Source organism: Trichechus manatus, unplaced genomic scaffold (assembly GCF_000243295.1).
Source record: "Trichechus manatus latirostris isolate Lorelei unplaced genomic scaffold, TriManLat1.0 scaffold00162, whole genome shotgun sequence".
NCBI classification, from domain to species: domain Eukaryota; kingdom Metazoa; phylum Chordata; class Mammalia; order Sirenia; family Trichechidae; genus Trichechus; species Trichechus manatus.
This window is the reverse complement of record NW_004444098.1, coordinates 2,519,323-2,537,280: the sequence shown is the minus strand read 5'-3', so window position 1 is coordinate 2,537,280 and position 17,958 is coordinate 2,519,323. Positions and strand designations below refer to the sequence as shown.

Here is a 17,958-nt window from a genome sequence, read left to right as displayed (position 1 = left end):
ACTGGACAAGCCACAGGGAGGGAACAGGGAAGATGGGAGGGGTCAATTCTTTCGCGTGCCAAAGGTGGTGGCAATGTAGGAAAGAAATCTGGAAAGAAAAGTTACAGGCAGATGGTCAGAGCCTAGGCTGCCTTGGTTTGGACTCTAGCAGAGCTGAGAAGTTACACAGCAAACCCACGTCTTCCCTTCAGGAGATAATGCCAGTGCTGATGGAGATGGAGTGCTTAGTGTCAGGGGCCATTGAGTGGGTTCTCTCAGCAGTCCAGGTCCACGGTGAGAAGGACCCTAGTTACAATGGGAGGAGGCAGGAGTGCGCCTTGGTGGCTGTGCGGACGACGAGTAGGAAGAGCGTGATGAAAGGGTCAGTAACAATAGCTCCAGGTATGGAGCCAGTGCCTGGGCAAGTTTCTGTGCTTATGGTGGGGAACCCACTAGACACATGGGTCGCAGGCTCAGGGTAGATCGGGACTGGAGAAAAAGATGTGGCAATGACCAGTGCAGAGTGATAGCTGAAGCCCCAGGAAGGACGTGTGCAGTGGACGGCAGGATGGCCAGGGCAGTGGATGGAGCAGGATGGCGGGGTTTGTTTGGGGGCCAAGGAACTTGAGCACCTTTATAGGAGTAATGGGAAAGAGCTGATAAAACTATATATGTAAATAAATAGGGACTGCTGGTTCCGTCAGGGTCCTAAGGCTAGGGGAGGAATCGGAATCAGAAATCCAGGGTTTGCCCTGGAAAGGAGAGAGGAAGTGGTTGAAGAGGTTGAAAGCCTGTGATGTGGCTGGGAGGACTGCTGAAGTAGTTCCTGCTAAGGATGATGGTATTCATCTCAGTAAAGGAAAAGGCAAGTGCAGTGTTAGGAGTGGGTCTGGGGGCTTGGAGGCAACAAAAATGGAACAGCAGTACAAAGGAGGTCAGCAAAGCCAGCTGAGAATCAAGGAAAGAATTCCTGAGTCTTGGCATGGGCCCGTGCAGACTGGTCCCTCATTTGTTTGGGAAATCTGATGCTAAAAGCTACTTATTCTTTCTTTTGTATCCTATTAGATATAGATCAGAGACAAATCGGAGAACCCGAGGAAGAAGAAAACATATGGGAACAGCGCACGAAAGAACGAAGACAGACAGAAGAAAGAAGGCAGAGTGAACGGCAAGAAGCTTTAGAAAAGGAGCGGAGAGAACTAGAAAAACTGGATCAAGAAAGGGTAATTTGTATGGCTTGATTCTCTTTACTGTTGTTCTCAGGCACCATCAAGTCGGTTCCGACCCATAGCGACCCTGTGTACAACAGAAGGAAACGCTGCCCGGTCCTGCGCCATCCTCACAGTTGTCGTTAGGCTTGAAACCATTGTTGCAGCCACTGTGTCAATCCATCTCATTAAGAGTCTTCCTCTTTTTTGCCGACCCTCTATATACTAGTTTCTACTTGGTACACCTTGAGTACCTTAATCTCAGTCACTAGTGTGTCCTGAGTTATTGGAGTGGCAGATAACTTTTAGAAAGCCCGCCTATAAATGCCTTATGAGTTTATAGTATAGTTTTTGAAAGCATTTTTACACTTGATCCTTAAAACAGGCCTGCAAGGAAGGGGGACTCTGCTTTGCTATCGTTCTTTGCGTTATAAATGGAGTTTAAGGAAGAGACTTTGTCAGAGTCAGCTAGCGGGGACTAGAGCTAGCACAAGAACAACCCAGAGGAGGTGACTGCTGGGCACGGTTCCTTCCAGTGGTGCACACTGCCTTTCCCTGTGTTCTCTTCTTGCCTTCTGTGTCCTGATGCTGGATCCAGATAGATTACTCTGGCCACTTTAACACGCGTGCTGAGTCTTCCTTACACTGATCTTCCGTGTGAATGTTCCTTCGACTACTGGTTAATTTGGGTCTAAAGCACAGGGCACTTTAGGGAAATGAATCCCTGCCTTCAGTTAGATAGCTTCTTTGTTTCCCTTGAATGGTAGCAGTGACTTGGATTGAAAATTTCTCTGTAGTTCTCTGGTATGCAGATTGTACTTAAGAGGATCAGGATTTATTACTGTGTGCTTTTAAACACTTCAAGTTCCTAGAATGTCCTTGTTTATTTCCTGTTTTGGCACCCATCTGTTTTATAGAGGATGATTGAAGAATCATTGAAGATTGAAATGGAAAAAGAATTAGAAGTGAGTGCTCAAGAAATTAAAGACAAATCTGTTTGTGGTGAAAATCCTTTAGAGAAGTACATGAAAATCATTCAGGAGGGAAGAGATCAGAACTCAGCAGACAAGGTGAGGGTGCTGTGGAAAGGGCAGGCTGGGGTGGGGACACAGAGGCTTCTTGTGGGTTATTTTAAACCCTTGGGAAAACAATCTGCCTTCTCTGTTGTAAGACGAAAAGTTAAAATCATAGAAAATCCCAAGGTCAGATGGAGCCTTCCATCTGAAATATATTACACTCTTTTGACAGAATTTCGTAGCTTTTACCCAGGTGAAAGATGTAATGATTTTGATTTGTGAAAATTTGTAAAAGTTGGGATGTCTCTTATTGTTTAAAGAACAAGGAAAAAATAATGCAAGATCTCTCCGTGAATAAAGAATGCAGTAGTACTGTCTGAGAGATCAATGTTTTATAGACGTTAGAAGTACTATGGATGTTTAGAATGCATACTGTATGACTTAATCTAATGTGCTTGTTAGAGTTAGAAAGTCACCTCTTTTTTAGACTCTTAAATTACATATGTATTTCAAAAAATACTTTCAAGAGAAATCATAAAGCATTTTATAAAATTAATGCTTATCTAATTTCAAATTTTTCCTTTTCTTCTATGGATCAGAGCTCAAAAAAGATAATTATCAGAGAAGGCTCACCATTGGATACGCTGCCATCTAGTGACAAAGACGAAAGGTATGGTTTTCCCAGACACGCTGTTCCTCACGCAAACCCTTATAATATTGCTGGTTTTGTTAGCCAAGGGAAGCTTTCAAATAAATATTTGAGGCTGCCTGTAAGAAATTATTGAATCATTCAAAATTACTGACTTAAAAACAAAATCGGTTGTATTTTTTTAACTTGTGAAATTGATCCTGATGCAGATTGTAAACTAGGCCAGAAACCCCTTGGGGAAGGAGGGAGAACATCATGAAGAGCCCTGAATAAATTTGACAAGAATACTTTTGTCTTTCCCTCCTCTAGTTTCACAGGTTTGTCTCATGAAGAACCAGATGACTCTTGGTGATGTTTTGCTGCCCAGCTTCTTCCATATACCAATGAGAAGTTACATCATGTTTAGGCCTATGCTTTGTGATAAGACAAAATAATCAATAAAGATTGTATGTGCAGTCCAGCCATACAATTTCTCATTCTGAGGCCTTTCTTACTAAAATGAACTGCCTTATTTTGTTTGTTTGGCTGGGTTTTTTTTTACATTTTTGTCTTAGGGTACACTTATTTGAAAACACATCTTGTTGGTCAAACTCTAGGCCTACATTTTGGAAATTTTACTTGTGTTTCTTCCTCTCTAGAGTTGGGCTCCCACCTATAAGACATTCTTCTTCCCCAGCACACTTTTCCTTTTCTTGTCTCTGAACAGAAAGACAGGTTTGTCCATTCTAAGCTCTAGAGATAGCATGATGTCACCTGTGGGTCTTTACTTTTGCTGTCTTTTTCTTGAGAATCAACACAAGCTCTTTAGATGGTGATAAAAATCAAAAGTAGTATGTATTGAGCACTTACTCTGTGCCAGGTACAATTTTAAGCTCTGTGTGTAGTAACTCATTTAATGCATCAGCCACATGAGGTATAGGTACTGTTTTCCACACTTTACAGATTAGGCACTGCAAGGCTCAGAGAGGTTGGTGACTTGACCAAGGCCTCACAGCCTTGAAGTCACAGAGCCAGGATGTTACCCAGGCATCCGGGGAGCCGGTCTGCCACAGCCTATTCTGGAAGACCCAGGTGAGACATCCTGGGACTTGTAATGGGTCATTCATAACTTCCTTGGATGTCCTACTCTAGAATGACCTTTAGAAACTCCACATCAGCCAGACCGAGATAACTGCCCCATAGCAGAACCGACGCAGAGGGAAGAGAGGACTCGTTGTTCCCCTTTCCTGGCTTTGTATACCAGCAGCTCTTAGGTCAATGTCGTGCTTGTTGGAGCAACGCAGAAGGTTTGACACTGCCAGTACGGCCCTCAAAAGTACGTAGAGAACTGCTGCTGGGTGACCAGCCATCCTGGTTTGCCCAGGACTGAAAGGTTCCCAAGGTGTGGGACTCTCAGTGCTAAAACCATGGCCACTGAGCTGCTAACGCAGGAAGAATTTGCGTAGGACTTGCATAGTCTGCCTTAATGGTAAGATCTGGGAGCTCATTTCCCTTTACAAGTCCCTCAGTTGTTTTTGCCAGTGATATTTGTGTGGTCATTGAGTTATGTAACAAACTGCAAAGGGGATTTGGGGTTTTTTTTTTAGTGTCTGTCATTCCTTGGGCTTGTGGTACACTCAAATTTTACATTGACATCATACCTTTGAGAGTATTTTAAAGAAATGTTATCTAGGTACCATATTGCTACCAAGGATTTGGCATTGTTTCAGCAACACCTCAAATAACACTTCACTTCAGCTCCCCGCTCCCTCTTTGTGCTTTCAAAGCCCTTGTCTAGGTAACTCAATGTAAATATCGTTTCTATCTTGGGTTTTGATAGCGTCATTCCCCCCCTCCCCACCAGTCAGCTGAAACAATTCTGAGCATATACTCACTCTTAATACTCCACATCAGGGCAGTCCTCCTTTCTCTCTTGGATTTCGGATGGTGGCTTATGGGGAATGCACATTGAGAGAGACTGCTAGGTCCTCCCTGTACCATCCCGCCCCCCTTTTTGTTCCTCAGAACTGTTGATAATTGAATTCAGTCTAATACTTCATTTTGAGACAAGTCCCTTCAGTAAAATGTATAATTTTTCACAAATATTTGAGACCAAATTACCCCTGCACTAGCTAGAGAAAGGTGCCATCATTTAGGAAACGACACCTGTAACAATCGTACCATTAAAGTACTTTAGATGAAGGTTTATAGAACTTCTCATGAAACAGTACATATATTGTTTTATGACATTGGTTAACAACCCCACAACATGTCAATGCTCTGCCCCCTTCTTGACCTTGGGTTCCCCATTCTGGCTTTCCTCTCCCCTCCTTCCTTCTCACTCATCCTTGCCCCTGGGCTGATGTGCCCCATTAGTCCCATTTTGTCCTATGGGCCTGTCTAATCTTTGGCTGAAGGGTGAACCTGGGGAGTGACTTCATTACTGAGCTAAAAGGGTATCCGGGGGCCGTACTCGGGGTTTCTCCAGTCTCTTGTCAGGCCAGTAAGTCTGGTCTTTTTTTGTGAGAATTTTGTTCTACGTTTTTTCTCCAGCTCTGTCTGCGACCCTCTATTTGTGATCCCCATCAGAGCAGTCAGTGGTGGTAGCCGGGCACCACTAGTTGTACTGGACTCAGTCTGGTGGAGGCCGTGGTAGGTGTGGTCCATTAGTCCTTTGGACTAGGAGGTATTTTTTTAAATTTATTACTGTGGCATCTTTGGGTCACTTGTTAAATGAATGGACTTAAAGTATTTTCATGCACTGGTTTTCAAATGAGTAGGTTCCTCCCCTATAATTTGACTTCATATCTGAAAGGTCAGATTTCACAAGGCATTAACTATAGAAATCGAACAATCTCTACTCCATCCTCTGGAAGTTTCTGTGTTTTGTGCCATGATTACCATCAGTTAAGAGACTGCGTGGGATCTTATCTAGCCAGTATTTTACAAACTTAAATTTAGGTGACTTAAGGAATTATTGTACAAAATGCTACATAAAAAGAAGGTATTAGTATGAAAGCATCAGCACCTTGGTTAGAAACGTCAGTGTAGAAATAGCAACAAAGGCTGATTTCTTACTAAGAAATGTCAAGTGTGGAAAATCCCAGTGTACAATCATGCTGACAGATAAGTAGTTTAAACAGATTAGAAAATCAAGTCCTGAGTAATTCATTCACTCCTGCTTTATAGAGTAACTGTTAGGTCTAGATTTTGTATATACCTGAATCAGCCTGATAGACTTTTATACTTTGGGTTTGTAAAATAGCCAGTGGTATAGCAACCCTTAACAAAATAGCTCTCCATCCCTTCTGCTTTTCCCGAGTCAGTGGGAAAGGTTAAGCCTTGTGCTAATCCCACAGGTATATATGGCTTTGATTTGTTGAAGCAGCTAGCCAGAAAAATTCTCTATTTTTCCCACAGAACTAGAAAGCGCTAATGGTATGCTTTATGCAAAATACAGCCTGGTGGGTTACAATATTTTCTCAGATTGCTCTCACCTAGAAGAGATTTTTGTCAGCAGGGAAACAACGCAGAATTCTTACAGACTTGATTTCCACGGAAATGTGAAATCGCAATTGTGTGGAGTATTTCAAAGTGACACCATACCGAGGACAACAAAAGATAGGATTTATGTATGGTAAAAAGGCAAGTGAATGAAGCTATGATTTTATTTATGACTCTCAGTACATCCACAACGAAATAGATCTTTAAAATAAGCATACACAAGTATTGACTATTATCTACAAATATTTATTGTAACACTTGAATAGAACTACAGGAAGCCCTTGGCACTGATAGAAAATATTGATTCACTGTTAGGTTACAAAAATTTATACATAGCAAAATTTAATGCTCTTTACATAAAAAATATTAGACTACTTAAACAAAACTTTCAAAAATTCCTGGTAATAGCTACCAGAATTAGAAAAGGAAAATTAGGCTTTAGACACTGTCTCGTCTAGGAGAACACGGGATGCTAACAGCACCTCCACTGCTGGAAAAAAAAATATTGAAGTCTGTCATGCAACAGGAAAACAAAACACTCAAGCTATTCGGGAACAACTGTTCTACACAGGAGAGCTTCTCCCGATTAACAGACAGAAAGGTCCCAAACAGGCATTTAGGCATTAACCAAAGAAAGAATCCAAATGAAATAATCATACTGGAGGAATGTTCAACTTTAATAGCTTCTTGATAAAGGTATGCTTCCTTTCATTTTAATACATTTCTGCACACGTATTGTGTTTTAAAATCCAGGAAACAGCCAAACCACAAGTTAACTCTTAACAGGAATATACATAGTTGACTATATAATGCAGCCCCTTTGAAAAGCACTGATGCACCTGACAGTTATATGTATCATTTCATAGAGAACAACACAAAGTTGACCGTCACTAATACCCGATACCTAGAGTCACTTAATGTTCTGGAACACAATGATTTGGAAGGCAAGTTTCTGTTGCAAATGGCTTAATTAAACTCAAGCAGTTTTCTTGCTGAACATCAAACCTTATTATTCCAGGAAACTAAGATTTAGATAGGAAAAAATGAAATAAATACCCTAATTTAAATTACTTTAAGTATTCAAGTCTATAAAAGTAGGAGGTCTGTGGTCTCTTTGTAATTAGGTTTAGTTGGTATGAAATTGTAAAATCATCATCCAGACCACTTAAGAACGGTGTAGGATGGTGATCATTTTAATAAGGTAACACTTCTTAATTAAGAAAAACATTGATGGAACAAAATTCTGTGAAGGAGTTAGGGTCTCCTGTTGCAATATAAATTTTTAGAAATTTAAAGCAAATACTCATTAAGGCAGAGCTGACATTTATTTCCCAAGAAGAATGACAATGACTGGGTCATTACCATTTTGTTAAAACCTCTCATAAAATTGATCACAGAAGGCTTGTCAATGAGTCAGAGCCCAGCTTAGTAGGAACAGCAGAATTATGGTGGCTCATTTTTGCATTATTGAAAAATGGACTTGTGATCTGCTCAGGAAATTAATGTGTCCTGGACTTGGGGGGGAAAAGTCAGCTAATTTAAAAAAAAACATGTGTACTACTGTTTCATGAGAAACTATTTGTTTTGTAAGCCTTCACCTGAAGTACAATAAAAAAAAAAAAAAAAAAAAAGATCGATTGTAAGCATCACATTATCTTTGATTAGCCGAAATGTTAACAAATGTCAGCTGTCAGAAATGGAACTGCCATCTTATTACCTGTAGCAATACGCTGACTTGAGGACAGATGGCATATGTGAGTTTGCAGTCACAGGTCCCTATCAAGGAGCATGACTCATCCCATGGCCTGTCTTGGTACAATTACCCTAGCCCTAAGTGTGAACATGCCACAGATTTCAAAAGGATGAACCAATCATTTTGTCAAAGTGTTGCCCTTTTAAAATGGCTAACGTGAAACCTCCAATATATCTGTTCTAAAGGAAAAGATTTACCCACTGGAAGGCTTTCCTAGAAATACATCCCAGCAGCTTGAGACAGACAGGAAGTGTTTGGACTTCTACAGGAGTTTGGTGGGACACACATCTGTACTGCAGAGCAGCTGTCTGGTGATTTGTCAGAGCTGTCAATTCTTCGGCGGAAACACTCTGGCAAACACTTATGTGTAAGAATTGAGTTGTTCTTTTGAGCGAGACTGGATATCTTGCAGTTCCTGTTCTTCCTTTGCTTTGATATCCTGGTAAGCCTGCATTTTGCTTGCATCCTTTAAGTAAGCCCAGTTAGAAGACAGTATCATGAGGAAGTGGATCTGGAAAAGAAGGGTGAGCATGATGGCTAGTGAGCACGTCAGAAGGCAAAGCAAGCTGCTAGTCAGATTAGACGGTCTGTGCTTTAAAAAGGGTGTGGGGAGGTTATTCTGTATTAATAGTCACTCTGCCATCAGAGGGGTCAGATACTGAAAGCATGCTCTACTCCTTTGCTTAATATTAAGAGGCTGAAGTTAGTATACAAACATAATGAACTTTAAAAAAAAAAACAAAAAAACGGCCGAAGTTATTGTTAGGAAAAAGCAAAAATGAAATACGAGAGGGTGCTTTTTACCATTTGAGAGTAATTTCAAAGACTAGAGTTCAGAAACACGTGGTTTTATTTTTAAACGTGTGCTGCAAAGATCTTTTCTATCTGTGGTTGAAAATAAATTTCCCCAAAGGCCTAAAAGTGTGAACAATGTTTATTTTGGGTAAATAATAATAATTAAAAAAAAACTACATATTTAACATGGGAAAATTAAATGAATGTAAAAACCAAAATTAAGAACTATAAGCAAAGCATGCAGTCTTTGGGTTAACACATTTTTAGTAATGAAACTACATTTTTCATTTTATAACTGCCAGTATTGCATTTCACACAATGTCAAAGTCCTTATTATCATTCTTTACAGTTGACGTGGCAAACGCTTCTTTCTCGTTTATTTTCCTGCAAAATAAATCTACGTCTCCAGTTCCTGACAGTTCAGATTTCCTTCTAAACATATTTGAGACGTTCCAAAGCAGGCACAACTTCTCTTCCCATTAAAATCTTACGTGCAGTTTGAGAACTGGCTATAAGGAATCAGTTACTACTCACCAAAACACAACCATTTCACAGACTCTAAAGGAAGTGATTGTGTTGTACACAACATCCACATAGCAAATGGGTGCCTTTCGTCTTCACATTTTCATCTGGCTTATTTTCGCTGCATTTATTTGGGAATGAACCATGTGATCATACATGTTTGAAAAAATCAAATTTAAAGGATATTTGCAAAACGTTTTCCAGAAAAAGTCTGACAAAACAAAATCCAGATTAACATGGTTCTCCGTTTCATCTTCAGCACCTGTTCTCATTTTCATCACTGAAATTGGTTATCAAGCAAGCAGAAATAATGGAAGATGCAGGCATCAGTAGTTTTAATACTGCATTTAGAGATACTGCTTAAAGTTTCAGTTCAAGAAAATCATTTTTCCACCATGGCTGCTCACCAATGTCAGTGAATAACTGATCCTTTTCAAAATGTGGCTATAGCCAGATCTCATTCGTGTGTAACTCGTGTACAGTAAGTCGTTTTATTACTCTACCATGCGAAATGAGGTTACTAAAGCTATTTACAAATTACTGTCACAAAACTGCAGAAACCTAGCTCTGCTTTAGTCTGGGGTGTCAGTGATATTTCCCGCTACAGAGTATAGCTCTCTAAAGCTCCTTATTGGCCTTATGCAACTTAGAACTTAGTGCAGCAATCTTCCCGACTCTTAAACTTCAAAACCGCATAGTTATAGGTAGTAGCCATCATGTAGATCAGCTGGTGGAAGAGAACAAAACAGGACGGTGAGATAGAGGCAGTGAGGGCCGAGGCGCGGCGCGTCTACATGGGGACCGTGGCCCACCTGGGGTTTTTTTCCCCACTTAGCACACCCTAACTACTTTTCTCCTCTCCCAATACAAGTCCTCGGCTCTGCCCTCTGAGAGTCAGTGTGAGTTGCCGATAAGACCTGGATGTGGCTGAATAGGATTGGGAACGGGGGCAGCAGCAGGAGAAAGATGTGGCTAGATGCCTTATTCCCCCCGCATCTGTCCCAGCAGTCCGGTCAGCTGCAGTTAGCCCCCTTCCTGCCCAGCGCTTGCTCAGCCGAGAGCAACAGCCAGAACAAGTCAGCGCCGGCATTTGACGGGCTTTGTTTTTGTTCTGTTTATTTTCCTGGACTGTAATGAGCAGAAATGACTTAATGATTTGAAAAACTGGGAATGACTCATTTCACAGCAGCTGACATTTGCCCCGCACTCTACCAATCTGAGTTTGGATTTCTTCAAATCACAAATCAAGCCCCCAAATTACACACACGTGTGTGTATTTTTATATACACAGATGAATATTTCCACTTGGAAGTTAGGAATTGTTGGCAAGGAAATGGGCAATGCCTCAAGAGAGCATTTCCTCAAGAGGGCATTTGTCCACTTTTGAAGTTCTAGAACTAAGGGCTGAATGCAACAAAGCAATACACTAGCCCTAGTCGACAGGTGCTCCAGGTACCTGGGTGGTACCCTCTCTTCTTTCCACAGAATCCAAACGGCATCACCTACAGTCTGGGCCAGGGCAGGCAACTAGTACTTCCTGCAAACCCGAGCATGCGCTACCGTTACACAGGTGATATTTAACCACTGTTGAGTGCCGGGGCTGTTTGCTTCAGGAAGCTGTTAAGAGCTGAAAGGGCAATCTGTCATTATAGAGACTGGAGGGACGGGGCACTAGACTAAGGCAATCCTGGGGCCGTTACTCACCAGGGCAATGACGGTGGCACCAGCTCCCGCACAGGCCACGATGAATAGGTGATAGGACATGTAGAACTAGGAAGGAACAGGGCAGTGACATGAGCACTGGACACAGAATGAAGTGGCCTACCTACCCCATCCTGGGGGCTGCTTCTCCTTGCAGCTGTTCTCTGCCAGGCTGGGTGCAGGCGTGCTCTCTCTGCAAGCCCGCTTCTCAAGCCTGGCTGCACCCAGACCAGTGGAATCCGACTACCAGGGGCTGGGCCTTGGTCATCAGTACACTGTAATGCTCCCTCGATGACTGCAAAGTGCAGCAAAGGTTGGGAGCCCCTGCTCTGCGTTAATCCATGTTAAGAACATACACGCTGACTAGCCAGTTAAGAGAAGGGGCTGATTATTTCTTTTACTCATTGCTTTCCAAAAGTACCTTATGATCTTCTTAAATAAGCAAACTCCCACAGTGCATTTGAGAATTTTGCTTTATATACAGTTATAAGCCAATGACTGAAGAATATTCTAGGGCCAAGAGGTTTTAAACCAAGGTGTTAAGATTTACTGGCAATTAAGGATGGACGTGAAATAACAGCAATTCCCTCTGGAAGTATAAATGATTAATTGTGGCTTCATTTATAAAAATTTGGTTTATGCACATTCAGGGGAAGCTTTTCTATGAAAATTAATTACATTTGTTCTGCAACAAATGTCCTATTTTGAAAATCTTTCTGAAGGGGGAAAGAGAAGAATCTAGATAAATTTTCAGACTTAGCGGGTTTGGGATCACTCCCAAATTATTGCCAAAAGGAAAAGCTCACTGATTCCTAAGGACTGTCAGCAAACGGGTTGGACCATATGAAATGGCCATTTGTAGGTAAAAAATGGCTGAATAGTGATGATTACATTGAGTTCGGTCTTTAAAGACTCTATACAAAAGAGCTGTCCTTAATGGCATTGTAGCCATCTCTCTTGCTTTTCTACCTAGAAGAATGTTTGTTCTCAGCCTCATTGATGAGGTGGTGACATAGGAGTCCTCTGGGCTTACCTCATTTGTGTTGCAGATGTTCTCCAGGGCGGAGCCACATATTTTCCCAGGGAAAGCATTCCAAGGAATGATACCTGCAAAGGGAACCCCAGTAGAATGTTAGCGCGAGCCACAGTGCTCCATGCTCTTATTACGGCTCCAAATATAGAAGATTTAAAAAGATGATTACTGATAATCATTTTTGGCAAAAAAGCTTCACCAGCACTTATTTTAAGGAATAAGGACAATGACAGAGCCCTGGTGCCACAGTGGTTAAAGAGCTTGGCTACTAACCGAAAGATCAGCAGTTCGAATCCACCAGCCGCTCCTTGGAAACCCTGTGGGGCAGTTCTACTCTGTCCTATAGGGTCGCTATGAGTCGGAATCGACTCAATGGCAACGAGTTAGGACAGTGATACACAGCTAGACATTCATTTACGAATAATTTTAAATTCAACTTTCGGCTCTATCTGTAATCCATTATATAAAGAACAGTGTTGTCAAGCCTTGGTCTTTAGGAGATGATGAGACTGGTCTGAGGGGTGGTTTTGAGAAAGTTTCGTATTATGTTGTAAGATGTGGAGGATAAGCCACACAGGAAAGACAAGGCCGAAATGAAACAGCTGTCTCCCCCTAGAAAAGTTCTGAAAGGACAGTGATTTCTTCTTTGATTCTAATGAAAACCTCTTTTCCCCTCTTCGTTTCTACCAAGAACATGGTTTCCTACCGTCCTGACTAGAAGCACTAATTAAACCCCTTAGTGAGGATGCTGCCTACTCTTGCTCAGCAGGGAAGAAGACTCCCAAATTGACAGGAGAATCCAATAGCACCTCTGTGGCTTGTCAAAAGAAACCAACAGGTCCCTTAGTTTCCCTTTGTGAGGAACCCCTTCATTAAAAAATAGGCTAGGTTAGAGCAGTCAAAGATAGCCTTTGTAGGCTGCAGTCTGATGATTTTAAAATACCTCTGGATTTTCGCTTATGTTTTTCAGTTTTACACGAAGTTTAAGGAATTGGTCATTTAAAAAAAATCTGATTCAAAGAGTGGGACATGCAAATTACTTAAATTACACAGTTAATACTGTCGTGGATGGAAAGTTGGGTGGTACAAAACTGAAAAGAAATTAAGGCAAAAATGATACAATCTTTTTTACAGAGGATATCCAGAAGTCGTTTTAGATTGAACTGCAATATAAAGTTGATTTGTTACACCAAGCTTCTTTTACTACATACTGACCTTGAAAATTAACAAAATCTTGAATGAGACCCTTTAGCAACTAAAAGCAAAGCAATGGTTCAATCCAGAAAACGGAGCATATTTCGGGAAAGAGTATAAACTACTCTAATAGAAGACTATATGAAACAGATAACAATTAAAACAACACCCACATAATAATTAATGCCCAGGCATATGCACAAGAGGAGAAAAATTAATTGGAATTAAAAGTGAGTACCGTATTGCCGGATATCCACACAGATCTGCTCCACGCCTGCTGTCCCATTGGTCTGCGGTGACTTGATGACTTCACAGGTTGACCATATGTTATAGAACATAAACACGGGCACCGCAGAGAAACCAAAGACACCCAGCCAGGCCACTCCGAGCACATAGGTGAGGAAAACAAACTAAGCCAAGAACGAGAAGAAGAATGAATCATCACTGAAATCAGCAAAGATGCATTCCCAAGAGCAACGATGATGCATTTCTGGGCACAATACCGAACCTGTAGGATGAACTCAGAGGGCGGACCAGGCTACCATAGGCCAGAAGGAAAGCTGGCGTGTTGGACAGAGAGCAGGAGAACCGAGAGCTGGTAGCTGGGGACTGGTATTCATGCTCTCCATAACTGTAGGAGTCGTCCTTGGGTGGTGCAAACTGTTAACACACTCAGCTGCTAACTAAAAAGTTGGTGATTTGAGTTCACCCAGTGGTACCTTGTAAGGAAGCCCTGGCGATCCACTTCTGAAAAAAATCAGCCACAGAAAACCCTATGGAGCACAGTTCTACTCTGACACACGTGGGGTCGCCATGAGCGGGAGTCAACCTGAGAGCAACTGGTGATATAACTATAGGATCTAGAATGTTAGTGCTGGAAGCAACTTCTCGGTCTTTTTCAGTCCCTTCTGAACTAACAAGGACACAAGAGCCCAAGAGGTGATATCACTTGTCCAAGGTCACAAAGCGAATTAGCGACAGGGCCTCCCACATGTTGCTTTTTCTAAACATCAGCTCCGGAAAACCATAGCATCTTCTTCAACATGGGAGTCCCTGGATGCTTGCACATGCCACTGAATTATAGCTTCATATCAGTTTCTCCAAAATCACCTTTATTGTACATAACAGATGGGTGGCTTAGCAGGAAACGGCAAAGGCTACAGGAAGCACTCTCCAAAGGAACTCCGCTTGTTTTGTGATCCTGTGAAATTAGTGAGGGCATATGATACTTAAACTTTTTAAAAGTTCGAGATGACCTTGAAGACAAGCTTAACGCACAGTGAATCTGAAACAATTCTCATTTCCCTCCAGTTTTCGTTAGTCTTTGATTGACAGCAGCTTTGCAAGCAAAGCAATGGCTTAGGGAAAAACTCCTCCTGTTCACCCACACGTTGCCGTGGGCAACTTCAGGAAGAACATAATCATATTGCTTTACTTTCTTTATAACCTTCCGTCTTGACTACCCAGAGCTTTGAAAGGCTGCCTCAGAAACACCATGGTATTTACATTCTCCGAATGTGCACCCACCACAGGGCGTGTGGGCGCGAGTTTGGAGCTCTTTTGGTTTGGTGTTTATTTTTTGAAGCTGATGGTGGAGACCCGAAGATTCCACCTGACTCTCCGTACAGCATGACATACCTGGAAGATGGGTGCTCAGCCAGGGGTCACGCTCAAACAGGGCGCCTCCCGGTGGTCACCCCAGAAGACTGCAGGAACAGGTCACCTTTTCACCTTATTTCTATAACAGTGACACTTTCGGAAGCACAGCATTCCCTCAAATAGTCAAAGACGACGCTCTGCGCACTTTCGCCCTCCTTCTTTCCCAGTCCCTCAGAGCCACAGCTCCAGACTAGGGCTTCCTTTTCTTTCCAAAGAAAACTTGCCTTTCTTTTTAATACCGCCACCACCACTTGCAAAAGGGTGGTTCCTTGCCTTGACCAGCCTTCCCTTCCCACTGTGCTCAGGGCTCCACAGGGAAGACCAGTGCCTGGCAAAGAGAGCGCCCTGGGGCGCCATTCCTTCCGTGGTGGCCTCCAGCATTCAGTAAGCAGCAGGGCAAAGGCCTCCCAGACAGGACTAGTGGGAGGAGGCCTCCGGGGGCGGCTGTGCTCTCCTGGCTGGGAAGAGCAAGGAAGACCAGTAATCTTCCCGCACTTTGCACAACTGCCCCGGCAGTCATCGGCATGTTGCTCTAGCCCATCAGCCCTCCCCAGTCACCTCCCTTTCTCTAATATGCTCTAAGGCAAGTCAGCACCATGATTCCAGAGTGCGTGAGGCAGAAGGGACCGGTGACACAGATGGCACAGGACTAATCACTGATGAAGTTGATGAAGATGACCCAGGCCCTATCCGTGCAACCACGGCTCTCCAACCTTTTCCAACAGACCTTTTCTCAAACAGAATCGAGTACGTACAATAGCTCAAAGGGGGCTGTGCGACAGAGAGGAGTAGGGCAGCCCTTCCAGTGGCCAATTGGTACAGAGCCCCCACACCCCTTCCTCCTCCTTGAGCACAGCTCCAAAAGGCTGAATCGCTCAGCCATCAAGTGGTGATATTATTGGTCCTTGGGAGGGGTGTGTGCATGCGTGCATGTATGTATGTGTGTGTTCTTGTTTAATCAGTTACCCATAGGAGATTAGCAGCGGGATCCGAAAGGGGCCCAGACGGAGGGCCTAAGCGCCACTAGCTGGTTCTGAAGTCCTACAAATGGTGTTGTTTTAGCGCGGCCATGGACCCCGCCATGCATTGTGTCCTGATGTCCTGTCTTGAGGTGGTTTCTTCTCGAGGGGACAGGTCTGGGGTGGAAAGCAAAGACTCGAGCTGGGCCTATGCATGCTGCAAGGCACAGCTGACATGAGAAAGCCACCTCCTCCCCATCATAGGGGCACGCAGGGCCCCATGAGGGGCCAGGCCTGTAGACTCCAACTGGAGCTCTCCACATCGCCATCTCCTCCTCATGGGCTTGCTCCCGCCCTCAGTCAGACGTGGTTACATTTATAGCCTGCTCTTAGTTATGTGCTGGGGAATTAAGGATGGCCACGCCCGTGTTCTATGGTAGAATTCTCGCCTTCCATACGGGACACCCGGGTTCGATTCCCAGCCAACGCACCTCATGTGCAGCCACCACTCGTCTGTCAGTGGAGACCTGTATGTTGCTAGGATGCTGAACAGGTTTCAGTGGAGCTTCCATACTAAGATGGACTAGGAAGAAAGGCCTGGCTACCTACTTTCGAAAATCGGCCAGTGAAAATTCTGTGGATCACAACAGTCCGATCCACAACTGCTCCTGGGGACAGCCCAGGACCAGGCAGCATTTTGTTCCATTGTGCACGGGGTCTCCATGAGTCGTGGGCCAACCGGACGGCAGCTAACAACAACAACGTCTCTGCGTGGGACCACAGTGGTACAGAACAGAGCATCAGCCTGACAGAAGGCAGCTCAAGACGGCAGGAGACAGCCTGCTGGAGGGCAGAGCAGGGGTGGAACCAGTACAGCTGGCTGAGGGGACTGCCTTGGGCTTCCCCAGGCATTTCCAGAGAGCCCTGGGGAAGACAACTGGCCCCCGGCTACACTGGTGGCTGCAAGCTGGCATTTGAGAGAGGACTGACATGCAGACAGGACCTGAGGTTACCTCAACTTACCTGGGTCCTTTGGCAGCATCTCCCTGGCTTCCTCCTCCTTCTCTGAACTCCTTTGAATGGGACATTGCTTACCTCTCTGACCATTCTTCCTTAATTTGCCACGCAGGTCCTTTCCTTCTGCCTATCAGTAGACATTGTGTGCCCCGGGCTCCTTCCTTCCCCCCACTTTTCTGTGTGAACGTGTTCATGTCCACCGCTCTTACACTGCTAACTTATCTCAATCATCTCCTGCCCCAGGAATCTGTATGACTCTCCCGATAACTCTGCCTGGACCCACTGAAACCGTGGGCCTTCACCCCGCATCTCACCCTCACACCACAGAGCAAGAGTACACGTCCCCCAGTCTGAATCTGTCCCCGTTCCTCCACCCCACTGCCTAGCCAGGTGATAGTTTTCTCAAGTCATGAAATAGTCTTGTTGTTTAACCATTCTTAGCTCATGGGCCATACAAAAACAGGTAGCGCGTCACATTTGGCCCAGAGGCTGTAGTCTGCCGACCCTTGTCTTAGACTATAAGCTCCCTGAGGACAGGAGCCGGTGTTTTATCTTTGTACTCCCAGTGACTAATAGAGGCTCCAGCATACATACATTAGCTACTTGGTAAATACTTCCAGAAGGATTGTGACGATTTATGCTAGCACTTAAGTCTTTATGGCCACAACCTGTATTCAAAAACAAACAAAAAGGAGGATTGAGACAATATGAGACTTACCTCCTTCCACAGTGGGAACTTTCCATTTGAAAAAAAAAAAATCACAAGTAATACCTGTACATTGATAAGGGACACATTTGATTTAATACTACCAACCAGAGCTTTTATTATCCACAACATGTTGAAGGTTTTCCAATTTCTAACTCTAAATTGGTAAAAACAAGATTTGGGTCATGGACCATCAATCCACTCTGGATTAGCTCACAGCTTTCACCAAATACAAAGAAATACATCACAACGTGGCTCTCATTAGACAGTGGCTATTGCTTCTC

The 17,958-nt window shown here is 43.5% G+C and overlaps 2 protein-coding genes across 4 annotated transcripts in view; one reads left to right on the top strand and one right to left on the bottom strand.

The window, feature by feature from the left end:
• The window catches only part of OFD1 (OFD1 centriole and centriolar satellite protein), a 36,184-nt gene extending 32,884 nt beyond the window's left edge, over window positions 1-3,300 (top strand). Inside the window, exons 20-23 of the mRNA XM_004386341.3 lie at window positions 1,045-1,202; window positions 2,105-2,257; window positions 2,803-2,873; window positions 3,162-3,300. Coding sequence (XP_004386398.2) covers window positions 1,045-1,202; window positions 2,105-2,257; window positions 2,803-2,873; window positions 3,162-3,204 — 425 coding nt within the window. The 3' untranslated portion in view covers window positions 3,205-3,300. The remainder of the gene's footprint in view (window positions 1-1,044; window positions 1,203-2,104; window positions 2,258-2,802; window positions 2,874-3,161) is intronic.
• Window positions 3,301-7,960: 4,660 nt separating this feature from the next.
• The window catches only part of GPM6B (glycoprotein M6B), a 40,526-nt gene continuing 30,528 nt past the window's right edge, over window positions 7,961-17,958 (bottom strand). For 2 of the 3 annotated variants that reach the window (XM_004386337.2, XM_023740696.1), the window contains 4 exons: window positions 13,572-13,743; window positions 12,140-12,213; window positions 11,110-11,175; window positions 7,961-8,599 (listed from right to left, as the gene is read on the bottom strand). In XM_004386337.2, coding sequence (XP_004386394.1) covers window positions 8,450-8,599; window positions 11,110-11,175; window positions 12,140-12,213; window positions 13,572-13,743 — 462 coding nt within the window. In that variant the 3' untranslated portion in view covers window positions 7,961-8,449. Of the gene's footprint in view, window positions 8,600-9,481; window positions 10,133-11,109; window positions 11,176-12,139; window positions 12,214-13,571; window positions 13,744-17,958 lie in introns of those variants that run through there. The other variant, XM_023740697.1, reaches the window with a different exon arrangement.